Below are 16,923 nucleotides of genomic sequence, written 5' to 3' on the forward strand. Positions count from 1 at the left end.
TGAATGCTTGAGTTTTGCATTAATACAAAGTGTGTTATTTTGGCTGTAGGTTAAGGCACATAGATAATTGGGCTTCCCTGCTCTAAAATGTTGCTTTGGATGTGTTAAACTTCTGCCATACAACAATGTGTGACTTTATTGATTGGTGTGTTTATGATTGGATTCATTAAGTAGGTAGGTTTGTATGTAGTTTTAATGATGGGTAAGATACGGCCCATACAGAGTTTATTGTGCCCCACCAGACTTTCTGTGCTAGAGACTTAAAAAAATTGCTTTATTCAGACCACAAAACTCAGAATTCTTATGACATTGTGGTAATCATTTCAGTAACTGCTTTTTTCCCATAAAATACCTTTTGTTGTAACATCTTGTATAATTTCTATCCATCAACGTCAGATGTTCTAATAAGTGCACTTTTTGTTTGTTGACTTTAAAGACACTGCCTGACAGACAATGCGTTTTTTTTTTTTTTGTTTTTTTTTTATGTTCATGCTCATGTTTAGTGCCTTTTTCAAATTGCCCTGTATTCTTCTTTATAATTATATCCCTGACTTGTTTTAAATTCAGCTTTGACTTGTTTTGGTCCTGTGGGCATTGTTTACAATACTGATAAACCTTACAAATACATAAGTTAAAATAGTTCCATTAGGGAAAGTGTGTATTTATGAGACTAAGAAGAGACTGAAGGTTATGAGTCTTAGTCGACGAGTCGTTTTTCTCTGTTAATTTTAATACATTATTTAAAATAGAACACTTCTGTAACATTTAGTGTCGCATTATCATTGACCAGTATCATGGTTTCAGAGAAAAGCAGGTGTCCCAGACAGAGGAGCTATTGAATCTGATAGGGAGAAACTGTGATATATAGATATAAAGAACTTTCACCTGGAGCAAATTAACATTCACAAAGCACAGGTGACTGTCAGTCAAGAGAAACTGACACATCAATCATCTGCGACTCCCCGTCTGCTGGCCAAAATGGCAGCACAGAAAGACACAATTTTTAACATGACTAACTGCCAAATTCATTTAGCAGATGAGCCACGTTACATTGTCTGTGATATTGCCCTGTTACCAAAATTGTAACACCTCTTCCAACAGTAGACATTACACAAGCAGAAATTAAGTGGCATGTCCAGCGTTACAGCATGCCTATCAGAGCTTTGATGACAAATTTTTTGTGTAGTCACAATGACTGTCACACAAAAACCCAAGGTGCAGCTCAACAACAAAACAAAGCAGACAGTGGAAAAAACACCAATGTTACTGGTTAACTTACCTCCATGCTTTCTGTGGGAGGGACCTAAAGGGCAAACAAGGTTACTGACTGACAGTAACACTGTAGATGTCAAACAGTATGGTGTTACTTTTGCGTAAAGACCAGCAGATTTACCTACTTTTTACCTACCATTCTAAACAGAGAGCACCAATCGGAGGAGATGGCATTGAGTATGAGACAGATCTGTGTGTCAACAAGTGCAGTTCAACTAAGGCAGAATAAAAACAAAACATACCCTTTCAAAACAGGGGGTACTAATCTTTGTTATATTTGTTGCTCTGGTGTCCAATGTTTGGATTATTGTAGTTAGGGCCATTAATGTAGCTAACAAGTAAAAGTCTGTCTTACCTGAAATATTATCCATTATTATTATTATTATTATTTTTATTATTAGCTTCCTTCTTCTTCTTCTTCTTCTTCTTATTATTATTATTATTTATGGTATTATGGTTGATGTAAATGTTATTTTGTTGTTATTGGCAATATTATTATTGTATTTAATGCATTAATTCATTGTCTGTTTTACCACTGCTTTATTCTCTTCATGAGTATCTCGCGGTGAGTGCAATTTACAGGGCAAAAGGTTGCCAGTCCATCACAGGGCAAACACACACATTTAAACAGGGCAATTTTAGTAGCTCCCATTTACCTGACTGCAAGTCTTTGGACTGTGGAAGGAAACCCATGCAGAACATGCAAACTTCTCACAGAATGGACCACTCCCCCTGGGAATAGACCCAGGACCTTCTTTCTATAAGGCATTATTATTATTATTGTTATTAATATTATTATTGTTATTATTGTTGTTGTTGTTGTTGTTGTTATTATTACAGATATTATCAATGTTATTGTTGTTATTATTATCAATAGTATTAATGTAATTATTATTATTATTATTAGTGATATTATTATTAGTGTTAGCATTTTTATTATTAGTTTTAATATAATTAATATTAGCATTAGTTTTATTATTATTATTATTATTATTATTAGTGTTCGCATTGTTAGGTGTAGTATCTGCTGTATTATTATTATTAGTGTTAGTATTACTAGGTGTAGTATCTGCTGTATTATTATTATATATAGTATTATTAGTGTTAGTATTATAGTGTTGGTATTATTATTATTAGTGTTAGCATTAGTAGGTGTAGTATCTGCTGTATTATTATTATTATTATTATTATTAGTGTATTATTATTAGTGTTATTACTATTATTATTAGTGTATTATTAGGTGTATTATCTGCTGTATTATTATTAGTGTATTATTAGGTGTATTATTATTAGTGTATTATTATTAGTGTATTATTATTATTATTAGTGTATTATAATATTATTAGTGTATTATTATTAGTGTATTATTATTGTTATTAGTGTATTATTATTATTAGTGTATTATTATTAGTGTATTATTATTATTATTAGTGTATTATTATTGTTATTAGTGTATTATTATTAGTGTATTATTATTATTAGTGTATTATTATTATTATTTTTATTAGTGTATTATTATTAGTGTATTATTATTAGTGTATTATTATTATTATTATTATTAGTGTATTATTATTATTAGTGTATTATTATTAGTGTATTATTGTTAGTGTATTATTATTATTATTAGTGTATTATTATTAGTGTATTATTATTAGTGTATTATTATTAGTGTATTATTATTATTATTAGTGTATTATTATTAGTGTATTATTGTTAGTGTATTATTATTATTATTATTATTAGTGTATTATTATTATTAGTGTATTATTATTAGTGTATTATTGTTAGTGTATTATTATTATTATTAGTGTATTATTATTAGTGTATTATTATTAGTGTATTATTATTAGTGTATTATTATTATTATTAGTGTATTATTATTAGTGTATTATTGTTAGTGTATTATTATTATTATTATTATTATTAGTGTATTATTATTAGGTGCATTATTAGGTGTATTACTGCTGTAGGTTCATGCAAGCTGCGAATGTGACGACAGCACGGGCGGAGAGGCGTTCCCATATCTGTTGTCGTGAACCAATCAAAACGTAGGCGTGAGAGAATGATGTGATTTGATTGGTTTAAAGTTCCTCCTGCTGCCTCTCTTCCGTATATAAATGACATGCGGCAGTCTGTAGGAAGGCTGTGTGCGCTTCACGTTAGTTGGAAGTAAACAGACGGTGTCAGAACCACACAGTTATATCAATACGTGAGTATATTAACAGTGGTCAGTATGGTGGACAGTGTGTACAGGACTCGTTCTCTCGGTGTAGCTGCAGTCGGGTTACCGGATCAGTATGCGGACGGTAAAGCAGCTAAAGTGTGGCAGATGTATATAGGAGACACGAGGAGCAGGACTGAGGAGTACCGGAGCTGGGTGGTGTCTCTACTCAAACAACACCAGTGCACCAATGTACTGGATGTAGCATGCGGAACTGGGTAATCTCTCTCTCTCTCTCTCTCTCTCTCTCTCTCTCACACACACACGCACACACACACACACACACACACACACACACATGCATATCTGCCCTACACTGATCGAAGGAAGGGTTTACCAACTACTAAACATCATACTAAGATCATTAAAGTAAACATAATTAAGAAAATATGATGAGCATTCAAAAGTAATATATGACAATCAAGACCATAATCACAATAGCAATGTTCACACTGGAATAGTAGTGGTAGCCTAGTGGGTAGAGCTGAGAGTTCTAATCTAGTCAAGTCGAATTTATTTATATAGCGCTTTTTACAATGGACATTGTCTCAAAGCAACTTTACAGAATCCAGGACCAACAGACCAAAAACCCCTCTTGAGCAAGCCGAGGGCGACTCCCTTACAATTACAGGAAGAAACCTTGAGAGGAACCAGACTCAGCAGGGACCCCTAATCCCAGCTCTGCCATTCAGCCACTGTTGGGCCCTTGAGCCCCTAACCCTCTCTGCTCCAGGGGTGCCGAACAATGGCTGACCTTGCGTTTTGACCCCAGCTTCCAAACAAGCTGGGATATGCAACAACAAAAAAAAGAATTTTGTTGTACTGTACATATGTATATGTATAGACAAATAAAGGCATTCTATTCTATTCTATTCTATTCTGTTTTATTCTACTCTATTCTATTTGCTTAAAATGTCCCCCCAATATACTGGTGTAAAAATTAAATAAACTCCCAGGATCTGTCATTGATCCCATCAGTTGTTGTTTATGGCAGGAATGTTTTAGAATAGCAGGAACCCAAAACAACTCTCCCCTGTAGATTTGGCCCTCCCAGTGTTCAAATCGTGGCTATATCAAATCAAGTCCAAATTTGTTTGGATAGCACTTTTTTTTTTTTTTACAGTTGGCATTGTCTTAATGCAACTTTACAGATTCTAGGACCAAAACCCCTGATGAGCAAGTCTCAAGAATAAAACCTTGAGAGAAACCAGACAAAGTAAAATACATTGGTTATATTTACTTATATTAGCTTTTTCTGGGCATTTTAAATAATTAATTATTTTATGGAGCTAGTTATCCAACACACTGTAACTGGTCATCTTATGTATACCATGACATTATAATGTAAAGACACAGGCCATACACCACAGAATAGAGCACATAGTTAAGGTTTGGCCGTATACAGGAAATACTGCAAAAAGGGTGTATAAATGCATAGTATAAGTATTTGGACACAGCTTAATAGTTTAGACAGATGGCAGAATTGTAAACGACCAGAATTGACAGAAGTCAACTGTTAATACATGCCTAATTACATAAAATGGGCTTTATTACATCTCTATTAAATAAATACAAGCAGTAATAAAGTATAAATGTCATCTTAGTTACTAGTGTTTGGGGTCAAAGAGTGAGTCAGAAGAGAGTATACACTAAGACTTAGTTAACTGTCTTCTACTGCAGTGTCTGACAACAAACATACATTTATGAGTAAAAATCTAGAGGATTTTTGTAGAGAAAAAATTGACAACCCTTCATGCCAGATGTAGACAATATTTAACAGTGTAGTTAATGTCTAGTAAGCGTTTGATTTGAAACTAGCCAGTGATTGCGTAATGTGTGTAACCAAAGGCAGAGTTTAGGCGTAGGTGAAGTGTTGCATAATAGCTCAGACAGGCTCTGCAGTAGTCAGTCATTGAATCATTTGTTGCTGTGAATGTCCTTACTTAACATCAACGTCATTTTTCCTCTGGCTCAGCTATACTAAACTGTGGTTAACTGTAGGTGTATTGCATGCATGTAAGTAACAATAAATAAAATATTTGCTCAGTATTTTGTTGCTCTGTCAACATTATTGTTTTTGTTCAGTGGACAAATGGACAAAATAAACTCCCTCTCAAACAAAAACTTAATCAGAGCAGAATTAGGAGGATCGGACTTTGTAAAATGGTGGGTTTTTAGGTGTGATCTGAAATACTTGAATGTTGCGATGTTATGTAGGTTTTGCGAAAGTGAGTTTTGGTGTCATAACATTAAATGACCTGCAAGTAATAAGGGGCAAGATTATGAAGAGTTTTGTAGGTAAGAAGTAGTGTTTGTACTAAATTGTGATTGGTGAAGCTCGTACAGAATTGGGGTGATATGGAAACATGTCTTGGTGTGAGCACCCTAGCTGAGTTTTGAATGTGCTGTAGTCGAGTGGTGGTTTAGGTAGGAAGACCAATGAAATGGTCATTGCAGTAGCCCAGTCATAAAATTATCAAGGTATGAATTAGTCATTGCATCTTTTACAACAATGGTTTTATGTTCTCTTGTATAAAAGATGCATTATGGGAAATGCAGTAGCAGCAGACTGCTAGCTAGCTTTAATATCTGACTGTCTAATCAGGAACTACTAAACCTAATCTACAGTTTTGTGGGCAAACTAAAGTGCATTTAAATGTAGTTTAGTTTGATTGTTTAAATTTATATTATGATCTGTTTAGTCAACAATAATAACCCTGGCCAACTCTGCTGTTAATGGACGACATGGGTAGTTAATGTTTTCTATTAAAAGGGATTTTGGAGGTCAGATGTATAACACTGTAATATAATGTGTGGCTAAAATGCATATCAGACCTCTGTCACATTAAAACCAGTTTATAAGCATCTTGGGAACACTTACACTTGTATTTGTATGTCAGTAAGATCCATCATGATCCTTTTATTTGGAATGCATAAAACAAGGACTATGTACAGTATAAAATGACAAAAGAAAATACACAATTGTACAATTAAGAACAGAAATCATTTCTACATTTTGATTTCTGCCCTTTGACTTACTGTACCATCACTGAATTTAAGAATGTTTTTAATGGTGGACAATTAGTAAAAAAAAATAAAAAAAACTTTCTACTGTAACTATGTTATATACCTTGCATGGCTCACATGTTTCAGAGGGCAAAAAGTTGAGTAGTGTACTTACAACCCTGTCTATAAATATTCATGAGCTATTTTAACTTTGAACTTTCATTAATATGACAGGAACATTTCTGGTTTTCTGTAGCTCAAGCAACAAAACTTTCTAATGTTTGCTAGTGACACTAATAATAACTGACCTAATAATAACCTGCTCTTCTGCTCTCCTACTGTACAGCTCATACACAGACTGCTTATTCAGCACATCCCAGCCACACTGGTACCCCCACCATTTCCATAATACTGTCTGGCTAATCAGGGTCTTTAGAGAGCCAGGCTTTTGCATACATCTAGTGTGGTTTTGGGTTTAACTGCTCCACATTCTATTTTCTTTACTAATGTGAACACATTACACAAAATAAGTACATGAGCACTATATCACGCAAACGCAGGTTTGAATATCAGTGGGCTGACCGCGCGTCTACACAGACATTTGCTTTGTCTGAATGAGGGATGACTGAAGCTCTATGGTGGATTGGCGGCCTGTCCTGGGACTCTGGCCAGTGTAAAGTGGTTGATGAAAATGATTATCCACGTCATTATGCTGTCATTTTGGCTTATTCCTGGTCAGTATACAGTATACATGTAAGAGTACAAGAATAAGGAAATGTTTACTATGGAAGCACTTCTGTAAGTTGCTCTGGAAAAGCAAGCTGCTTGCTGTAAATGTAAATCCTTGTGCCAAGTGTTTCTGTGTGGTATCTGACCCAGTGCTGCGCTGACCAAGGTACAGCCATTGATGAAAATAAATGAATGGTCAAATGAACTGACCTTTGAAATTAGACACCCATGTTAAACAAGGAGGCCTGTTTTGCAGTCAACATTTCAGTTCATCCCAAAAGTGTTTTGATTGGATTTAGGTTATGGCTCTGTCCAGGCCACTAGAGTTTCTCCACACCAAACGCTTCAAACCATGTCTTTATGGACCTTGCTTTGTGCATAGAGGCACAGTTAATTGTGTATTTATCGTTATGTGTAAAATACAAATCAAGATTTGTATATGTTCCTGGTGTCAGAAATATCTTAATTCATACAGCTGTGTGGACAAATTGCCACACTCTTTTTTTCTGTACTTGTTCACCACTTGTGCTGTCATAAGAAGGAGGCAGTGTTTTGCAGTTTTTGCTGTTGTTTAAATCATGGAGCTACTGGCCTAAAGTGTGTAGTTTTGTTTATTTGTATCTTCAGTAATACTGTAAGTTGCTAATTGCATGATAGTGAACCTAGATCCCCAGACTCACTAGATTGTTTGTAGGCTACACCTCCCCCCCCTTTACTATCAGATTGGTGATAGGTTGTATTCACAATGTCATGCAGGTAGCTTACAGTAATATTTCACTGACACAATAATGTTATTGTGGATCCTTACTTTCACAATATAATAAGGTCTTTATTCTGTGCTGGAGGAGGCTGGTGAGGTAGGCAGCATGTTGTGATTAGATCCATTTTATTTGGATGGCAGCATAAAAATACCTGTGTTCTAAGGTTTCTCATTTAGGAACTGTTGGGTAATCACTACATTTTCTGGCTGTTTTATGCTTAGTAGTTTATATTATATTTAGTATTTTTTAATTGTATTTGGAGATGAAAATAAGTTCCTTTAAATTTCCAATTATAAACAAAATAATAAAACTAAAAAAAATCTGACACAACAGCTGACACGGTGAAGCATTGGAGTACCAATGGACTGGTGTGTAGTGATGAGATTTTCCTAGGGTTTTTGGGTACTCCATATTCCTTCCACTCCTAAAAACACACAGAAATGTTATTAGCTACATTAGTGCAACTGTGTGTATGTGAGTTAATTGACAGAACTCTGTACAAAATAGTAATAAGTAAAGCTGTAAAGCTGAACAATATCTCAGTTGTTTAATAAACCTGGGTAAAATGATTGCTGCATTTCTAGGTTAGCCAGTGATTGCAATATGAAAAACGTTCTTATTTAAACATTTAAACTCTTACATTTTGCAGTGTGGATTCAATCATGTTGCTGGAGGAGGGATTCAAGATGACTAGTGTGGATGCCAGTGACAAGATGTTGAAATATGCACTCAAGGAAAGGTGGGAGAGGAGAAAAGAGCCAACATTTGATGCGTGGGGTAAGTATTACATTATGCAAACATGTTAAGCAAATGATGAAAAAATGATAATTTTACAAATTATTTAGCTGTTGTGTTATATCTTTTACAGTACTACAACGTGCCAATAGTTTATTACTCTACCTTTTAAAACTGTAAAGTCTTTATTTGATTAGGCATTAGGCATATAGACATTTCAGTAGTCAAATTGTGCATCCTAATATAAACGGAAATAGAAAAAAATGATTGTCCCATCTAATTGTCTTTGTTACTACATATTTATAATCATATGAATAGTCTTAGAACATAAAATATGATATTGCGTAAAAAGACAACACATTTTTTAAAACATTATATCATTATATTAAGGAACAAAGCTGTCCAACACCCTGTGTAAAAGATTATTGCCATTTTCATTTAATCACAGTAACAAACAAAACAAAACATTAAACAGAAATGACTGAAACTAAACACTTATTTAATATTAGTGTTTTACATCACTGTAAAGAAATTTCAGTCCACCCATATTCGCAGAAATGTACAGTGCTTAGTCAGGTCTTACCACTGTGCTCTATTGTGTTCAGGTCAGAATAATGACTAGGTTAATCCAAAATGTTACCTTTGTTTATTTTGCATGATTGCATAACCTCATATGATATATACGCCTTAGCTTCAGCCTACCCACAGATACATGTGACTTCATGAGCTCACAATACATGGACAGGTTTGATTGTTAGTAAAATGTATTACTAAACATCTATAGAATGGATGGTTTAAGGATCATATATTTGTATTTTTTTCCTGAATCACCTTTAAATTAATATTTTCTCCCCCAGTCTGTTTTGTATTGAGTTATGAACTTATTATTTTTTTTAAATAGTTGTCTCTGGGACCTTTGAGAAGTTTTAGTAGTCTGTGCACTTTATTTAAAAAAAAAAATATTAAAATCTTAATAAAACTCTTATTTTTGTTTTGGCATAGTATTTTTGTAAATATATACGGTATTTACACTTTATGTTTGCGATCATCAGAATACTATTAATAATAGATAACCCAAATTTATTCAAGGAAAAATGCTGTTCAACTCTGCCTGGCCCTGTGTGAAAAAGTAATTGCCACTCTAGCTAAAGCAGCCAGTTAACCGAATTCTATTGACAACTGGTTTACTTGCACTAGCCACACCCAGGCATGATTAATGCCAGTTAAATCTAAACGTGTGTGTGTGTGTGTGTGTGTGTGTGTGTGTGTGTGTGTGTGTGTGTGTGTGTGTGTGTGTGTGTGTGTGTGTGTGTGTGTGTGTGTGTGTGTGTGTGTGTGTGTGTGTGTGTGTGTGTGTGTGTGTGTGTGTGTGTGTGTGTGTGTGGAGACAATCCTAATCTAATGTGTTACCAGTCTATAACTGATTGTTACTGATGTTTCCCCCCCCTGCAGTAATTGAAGAAGCTAACTGGCTCACTTTATCAGAAGATGTTCAAAAGCCAGGAAATGGGTTTGATGCTGTTATCTGTCTGGGGAACTCATTTGCACATTTACCAGATTTTAAAGGTAAGAACATTTAAGTTAATAATGTTTTAATAATAAACGTATTTATTGATCGACTGTTTAAATATCTCTCAGGGGACCAAAGCGATCAGAAGCTGGCACTGCAGAACATTGCCAGCATGGTGAAACCCAATGGAATCCTGATCATCGACCATCGTAACTATGATTACATCCTTGAGACTGGCTGTGCTCCCCAGGGCAAGAACATTTATTATCAGGTGCTGTTTTAAAACTAAAACATTATTTGAAATAAATAAATAGACTACGTATTCTTTACACCCCTTTTTTAGAATGTATTTAATAGAATGAGATTATTATTCATTACAGGTAGTCACCATTCTGCCCACACAGGCATCCTTCATTGTGGTTGCCCAGAACAATAATGATAATACATGAAAAAACTGATGTTATTATACTTAGTTATAATTAGTTATTACATTAGAAAAAATATTAATAGTATTAATAATTAGGGCTGTCACACGAAGAAATTTTTTAATCAAGATTAATCGCGATTAAAGTACAAAATTAATCGTGATTAATCGACTGCAAAAATAACTAAGCAAAATTTGAACAGTTATGCACATTTTATTGCAAGAAAATGTTTTCCAATAAAAAAATTAATAAAATTATGATAACATGATTAAATCTAAATTATCTTTAAAAAAGCCAGCCAATGCCTATATAGAGTTGTTAACAGCTACCCATCTTTCAGCCTGTTATTGAAAATGACAAGTTTGTTCACATTATCTGGCAAAAGTTTCCTGTTTGTAACCCTGCCACTGTAACAGGCGCTCAGGGTACTACAGTGAACCATTTCTAGATGCAACATGTATAACGTCATATCGACCCACATCGTTAACTATGTTAAAGCGTCTACAGTCCAAGGCGATCCATTTAACACCAGTGTTTTTAATGTTCCCACGACATGTACAGTTCATGGGCTTTCCATCCAATCTGAAATCAAGTTAGACTGAGTCTGAGCTCATTTTGCCTGTAACGCGTATCCGTGCGCTCAGACGCCTGACAAGACAAAGGCGTGCTTCAACCGACGATGATATTGAAGCGTTAATTAATAACTGTAATTTTGTCTAGTAATGATTTCTCACGCTTTTTGAAAACAAAAATTATTATTTGAAACACCCCTACATTTCGCAGTATGTAGCAGCAGCAGCAGCTCGAGTAATTTGTAACTCACGACTGCAAACTGGAAAAAGACCTGTGTTATCGTTATACAGTATAAACACAATGTTGCTGTGTTAAAGCAGCACAAATTACCACAGTGATGCATGTTTAAAGTGGCACAAACACAGCCCAATAAAAATAATTTCATTAAAAATTTTATTCTCCATTCATTTTCTCCATTTTTTTAATCGCAATTAAAATTGTAACGCGTTAATCACATTAATTAACGCAATTAACGACAGCCCTATTAATAATGAAAAATAATCAAATATGATGGCTATATAATGTGCATAAATAAAGACTGGTGTTAATTTTGGATGTAATCTGATACTGACCACACACAGTAAATTTGTTTATTTTCCTATTTTTGTAGTTTTATGAAACACATTAATCAAACAGATTAGGCTATAAAACTTTAGTAATTTGGCATTTAAAGGCTAGAATTTATGGTTACTGACAGAATGTTAAGTAAAACAGAGACAGCAGGCAAACTGAAATCATGCAGTTTAGGTATTAACTGAGATAAAAAGACAAAATGTTAGCTAATACTGACCATGCTTACTCCTAAATGTGTACTTGTTCAGGTAATTATATGCAGATTGGTGATGCATGGGTTCAGAGGATTTTTGGGGTAGTCCTTATTTTACTATGAAAATGAATGTCCAGGACTTCACTGGAATGTCCAGCAATGCCTGGGTGTGGCTAGTGACATTAAACCCTATTGTCATTTCAGTTCGGTTTACTGGTTGATTTAGTTGCTAAGGTAATTACCTTTTTACATAGGGCCAGGTAGCGCTAAACAGAATTTTACCCTTAATAAATGAAATCATCATTTAAAAAAGTATTTTGTGTTTACTTGTGTTATCTTTGTGTAATATTAAAAGTTATTTGATGATCTAAAACATATAAGTGAAAATAGAAGACATTGAGAAGGGGGCAAAACTGATAAACCTAATGGGTTGGTTTTACAGACAGGGATTAAGCCTAGTCCTAGACTACACAGCATTTTGAATGGAGATTCTCCATTTAAAGCAAAATGTAGTCCTGGACTAGCCTTGATCCCTGTCTGGGAAACCAATCCAATATGTATGGAGCTGTCTATCTTACACCAAAGGACTCCTTTGACTGCTTGGCCTCTGGAAAGCGAAAACCAACACGCAACACTTTTTTTTAAACTGAATTGTGTGCTTTAGCCTTCTGAGCTGGCTTGTGTGTTTAGCCCTTGAGTTGGTGCTGCTGCTACCACTGCTTTGTCTTCTCATTGGATCTTGACAGTTTCTCACAAACCTATGCAGATATAAGATAATAAAAACGTAACAAGTCCTGGCATTGAGCACTAGGGCAAGCCGTAGCCTCGTGGTTAAAGCACAGGACTAGTAATCCAAAGGTTGCTGGTTCAAGCCCCACCACTGCTAGGTTGCTGCTGTTGGGCCCTTGAGCAAGGCCCTTAACCCTCAATTGCTCAGACTGTATATTGTAACTGTAATGTAAGTCGCTTTGGATAAAGGCGTCTGCTAAATGCTGAAAATGTATATGTAAATGAAAAAAGTCTTTGCTACCCTGCAACTTGGATAGCAAATTACCAAGATGCCAACAAATCCAAAAGCTAAGAAAGACAACACTCCAGTCTCTGAACACTTTTGTAGCCAGTTTGCAAATAGGTAAACATCAGTATTTACCTTATCACTACCAGTCTATTTAACAGTCTTAGATGGTGCTTGGTGCTGTTATAACACCAGCCTTCATTACAGTGATGGCTGACAAGCGGACAGGGTAGACAATTTGTTATTTAGTAAACTTCAGGTATGATATTGCTGTACAGTTCTGGGACCCTAGGTTTAATTCTTGGCACCTTTGTTAAGTATACCATGTTCTGTCTATGGATGTGTGGGTTTTATACACATGCTCTGTATTGCCCATAGGTGTGACCTGGATTAAATTGGTGGTCCAGTGTTTTAAGAATAGGCTCCAAACCCAATGTAACCCTGATCAGGACTGATGCCACCATATTGAACAATACAAAGCAATGACCAATAATGTTGTTGGGCCCAACAGTGGCTTTCTATGAGTTGCAAGGTTTCAACTTACAAGTAAAAGCTGTTTGATTTTAATATGTGTTTATGTTCGTACTGCAGAGTGATATGAAACAGGACATCTCCACATCGGTACTATGGGTGAACAACAAGCCACACATGGTGACGTTGGATTACTCATTGGAGGTCCCACAACCACAGGGCTCAATGAATCCACCGGAGACAAGGTAGAGTGCATGTCTAACAAACAAAGGGTGCTGGGAATAATTCTGGATTAAAGACATGAGAGTCTTAAAATGCAATAAGTAGTTGTTTTGGTTTGGTAAACAATTGAGATACAGGCTTGATTATACAGTATAGTCAATAAACTGTGTAATTCATATTGGTATCTGAAATTGGTGGCAGATTATTTTAAAGCCGAATTGTCAATTGGTTGCAAAGCATTTTTGTAGGACTCTACATGTGAAATAAAAAAAGAGTGACCCAGCAGTGGTCTAGAGCTAGTTTTGGGCCACACAAATACATGAACTTGTAGGATTAATCGGTCTTAAGTAAAGAAGAGTGTCCCCCTGGAGAGATTTAGTGGTATTCAGCCTTTTCAGCAAAACTTCTTAAACATCTTTAAAAAAGTGTTTAACCTCTCAAAACAAAACCTTCCCAAAAAAACAATACTAATATGTAATACTAACAATGTACCTGTTTTGCTTAAATATTACTTAAAAAGTGGTGGAATGAACAAACATGCATAATGAACAGTGCATAAGCCTGTTTTCTACAAACACCATTTACATTAAAGTAGTAATATTTTGTAAATGCAACGGCCAGAATCCTATTTGTTAATTCTCTTAAACGTTTATTTAACAGACAAAAGCACAAAAGAAAATTAAATGTTTCTGTGTTTTCCCTGACCAAGTTTTTTTTGTAAAAACAAACATCTTTAATTTGATGCCTATAACACATCTCTTTATGAGGTGTCATACATCAGAGTCAGAGTCAGAGTCAGAGAGGTTTTATTGTCATTTCAGCTACATACAAGTACATATTGAAACGAAACAGCGTTCCTCTAGGATCACGGTGTAACACGGTACAAAAAGTGCAAGACAATACAAAACAGTGCAAATAATACAAAAAATCCTATAATAAATAACTACAAAAGATATTCCTAATTATCCCTAATCTAAACAAGTACTTAGAAGACAGGACTAAAGACAAGTGTTAGTACATGATGGTGAATAGATGGTACAATCATCTGCTTATTGTGAAATGTTGCAGCTGTCCCAGCTTTTACATGGCTTAGTTTAGCCATCAAATTTAAAATCTGCTTATATTTGCAAAATACAGTTAAGTTGGTCAATGAAGCTTTTGTTTGTACGTCTTAGTTAAAGGTTTAAGAGAATTAACAAACCACAGAATCTTGCTTTTTAATAGCATTTTACAAAATGTTCGAACTTTTCAGTACAAGGAGTTTGTATATGTAGGGTGTCGATAATTATATAATATTTATATATTAAAAAAGGTCAGCTAAACTATATTTCACTTTGCCAGGATTACACCAAAAAGGGCAGTGGTAGCTCAGTCGTTAATGTAATTGACTAGTAATCAGAAGGTTGCCAGTTCAAGCCTCACCAATGCCAAGTTGCCACTGTTGGGTCCCTGGGCAAGGCCCTTAACCCTTAACCCAATTGCTCGATTTGTATTCAGTTATAATTGTAAGTCACTTTGGATAAAGGTGTCTGCTAAATGCAGTAAATGTAATGTAAAAACTACTGCCCTTAGACTTTATTTAAATAATCAGTTTCTGTTACTTTGTCAGTAGTGTCACATGAGCTATAGATTCAATAACATTTGCTGTAATACTGTTTCATTTGAGGTCTTGCATAGTTTGTGACTTTTTTTTGAGGAAACATCTTATAATGTCCTCTGTGTGTTCTGTAGTAAATTCCGCTTGTCCTATTACCCACACCAGCTGGAGAGCTTTAAGGAGCTGCTGAAGACAGCATTCTTTGGAAAATGCCAGCAACTTGTATTTGGTGATTTTAAGCAATATACACCTGGAAAGAACGAAGCTCCATGTTACTTCATTCATGTTGTTAAAAAGATTGCTTAGTGTAATCGTTACAATTTAGCTTTATGATTTTATCTTTTTGTTATTGGTCTTATTTTCTTCGTTCATTTTTGCTTTATTTGCTGCTATTTCAAGCTTAGACATGACAAAAAAAGAAAGATGTGGCAGAAGAACCATCAAAACTTTGCTACTCAGCTATTAAACCCAAACACTGCTGTGACGCACACATACGTACATCTAGTAAATGTATATGTTGCCCTGCTATGAACGTGCCACTGAATATTTGGTTGAACAATTTCTTACTGTTTTATTGAGCTTTTATTTTGCTTCTATTGCAAATTCTAAAAGAAGTTAGAAATGCAAACCTTTTAGCTGTGCTATAAACGTCAACCTTGAATTTCACTTTAACAGGCTTGTTTTTAGCTTTTGATCTTGTTTTGATTTTAAATGTGTATATATGCAAAGCAGTCATTTAACTCTAACCAAATGCCTTAAACTGAAAATGTTTGATGAGACAGTTGCTGTTTGGGTTTGATTATTTGCTAGTTTACCTTGATTTGTATCCAGCATTACTGGTACATTGTGAAATCTTTTTTTTTTAACTCCACGTCTTATTGATTAATTCCAAACCGTTGGCCATGAGCTAACTTGAACTTCCGGTTCCAAAACCATGGGCATTAATACCAAAGGCATTAACCCTTCTGTTATGACAGCCTTCATTTATCTGGAAAAGCTCTCCACAAAAGGAATTTGTCACTATCAGCTTTCAAAATGATCCCAATTGTGCTTTATGGGGTTGAGATCAGAGCTCTGTGTAGGTCACTGGAGTTTCTCCACTCCAAATATTTCAAATCAAGCATTTATATATGGTGCACAATCATGCAGGAATAGAAAAGAGCCTTCCCCAAAAGGTGGTGGAATCTTGGAAGCACCTTATTTTATATTATACATTTATGTGGTGTGGCTTAAACACCTAAACTTTTCTAACTTTATAAACGATTATAAAGGATGTTTACATAAATTAGGCCATTTAAGATATTCTCTGTTTATAGGCAAGGGATTCTCTGTTCATACGCTATATTAACATGCATTATACCTGTTTTATATTTTTTGTAAATGTACCAATCTGTGTTGGCTGAGATTTGTTAGCTCACAGGTCTCCATCTGTTGGACTGATTAGAAATGTAAAAAATAGTTACAGCTGTACAATACAAATTGCAAATCTCAATGCATTTTACATTAAAACAGGTTTTTTGCTGATGTGTTTAATGTTTTACACAATCGATTCTGTTTGTTCATTTGGTTTGTTAAGCATGGTGCAAGGTCCAAGAAGAATTTGTACAATAACGGACCGTC

The 16,923-nt window shown here is 34.8% G+C and overlaps 1 protein-coding gene across 1 annotated transcript; it reads left to right on the forward strand.

Moving 5' to 3' along the window:
- Nucleotides 1-3,197: 3,197 nt before the first annotated feature.
- gnmt (glycine N-methyltransferase) lies at nucleotides 3,198-16,836 on the forward strand. The gene is made up of 6 exons (XM_063008059.1): nucleotides 3,198-3,711; nucleotides 8,639-8,766; nucleotides 10,177-10,290; nucleotides 10,363-10,505; nucleotides 13,605-13,729; nucleotides 15,438-16,836. The coding sequence occupies exons 1-6, from the start codon at nucleotides 3,506-3,508 to the stop codon at nucleotides 15,607-15,609; spliced, it is 888 nt and encodes a 295-aa protein (XP_062864129.1). The 5' UTR covers nucleotides 3,198-3,505; the 3' UTR covers nucleotides 15,610-16,836.
- Nucleotides 16,837-16,923: the final 87 nt, after the last annotated feature.

Source organism: Trichomycterus rosablanca, chromosome 13 (assembly GCF_030014385.1).
Source record: "Trichomycterus rosablanca isolate fTriRos1 chromosome 13, fTriRos1.hap1, whole genome shotgun sequence".
In the NCBI taxonomy this organism is placed as follows: Eukaryota; Metazoa; Chordata; class Actinopteri; order Siluriformes; family Trichomycteridae; genus Trichomycterus; species Trichomycterus rosablanca.

Coding starts and splice junctions, on each gene's coding strand:
- gnmt (XM_063008059.1), top strand. CDS start 3,506: ATGGTGGACAGTGTGTACAGGACTCGTTCTCTCGGTGTAGCTGCAGTC. Junction 8,767..10,176: donor GCCAACATTTGATGCGTGGG/GTAAGTATTACA, acceptor CCCCCCCTGCAG/TAATTGAAGAAGCTAACTGG. Junction 13,730..15,437: donor ATGAATCCACCGGAGACAAG/GTAGAGTGCATG, acceptor TGTGTTCTGTAG/TAAATTCCGCTTGTCCTATT.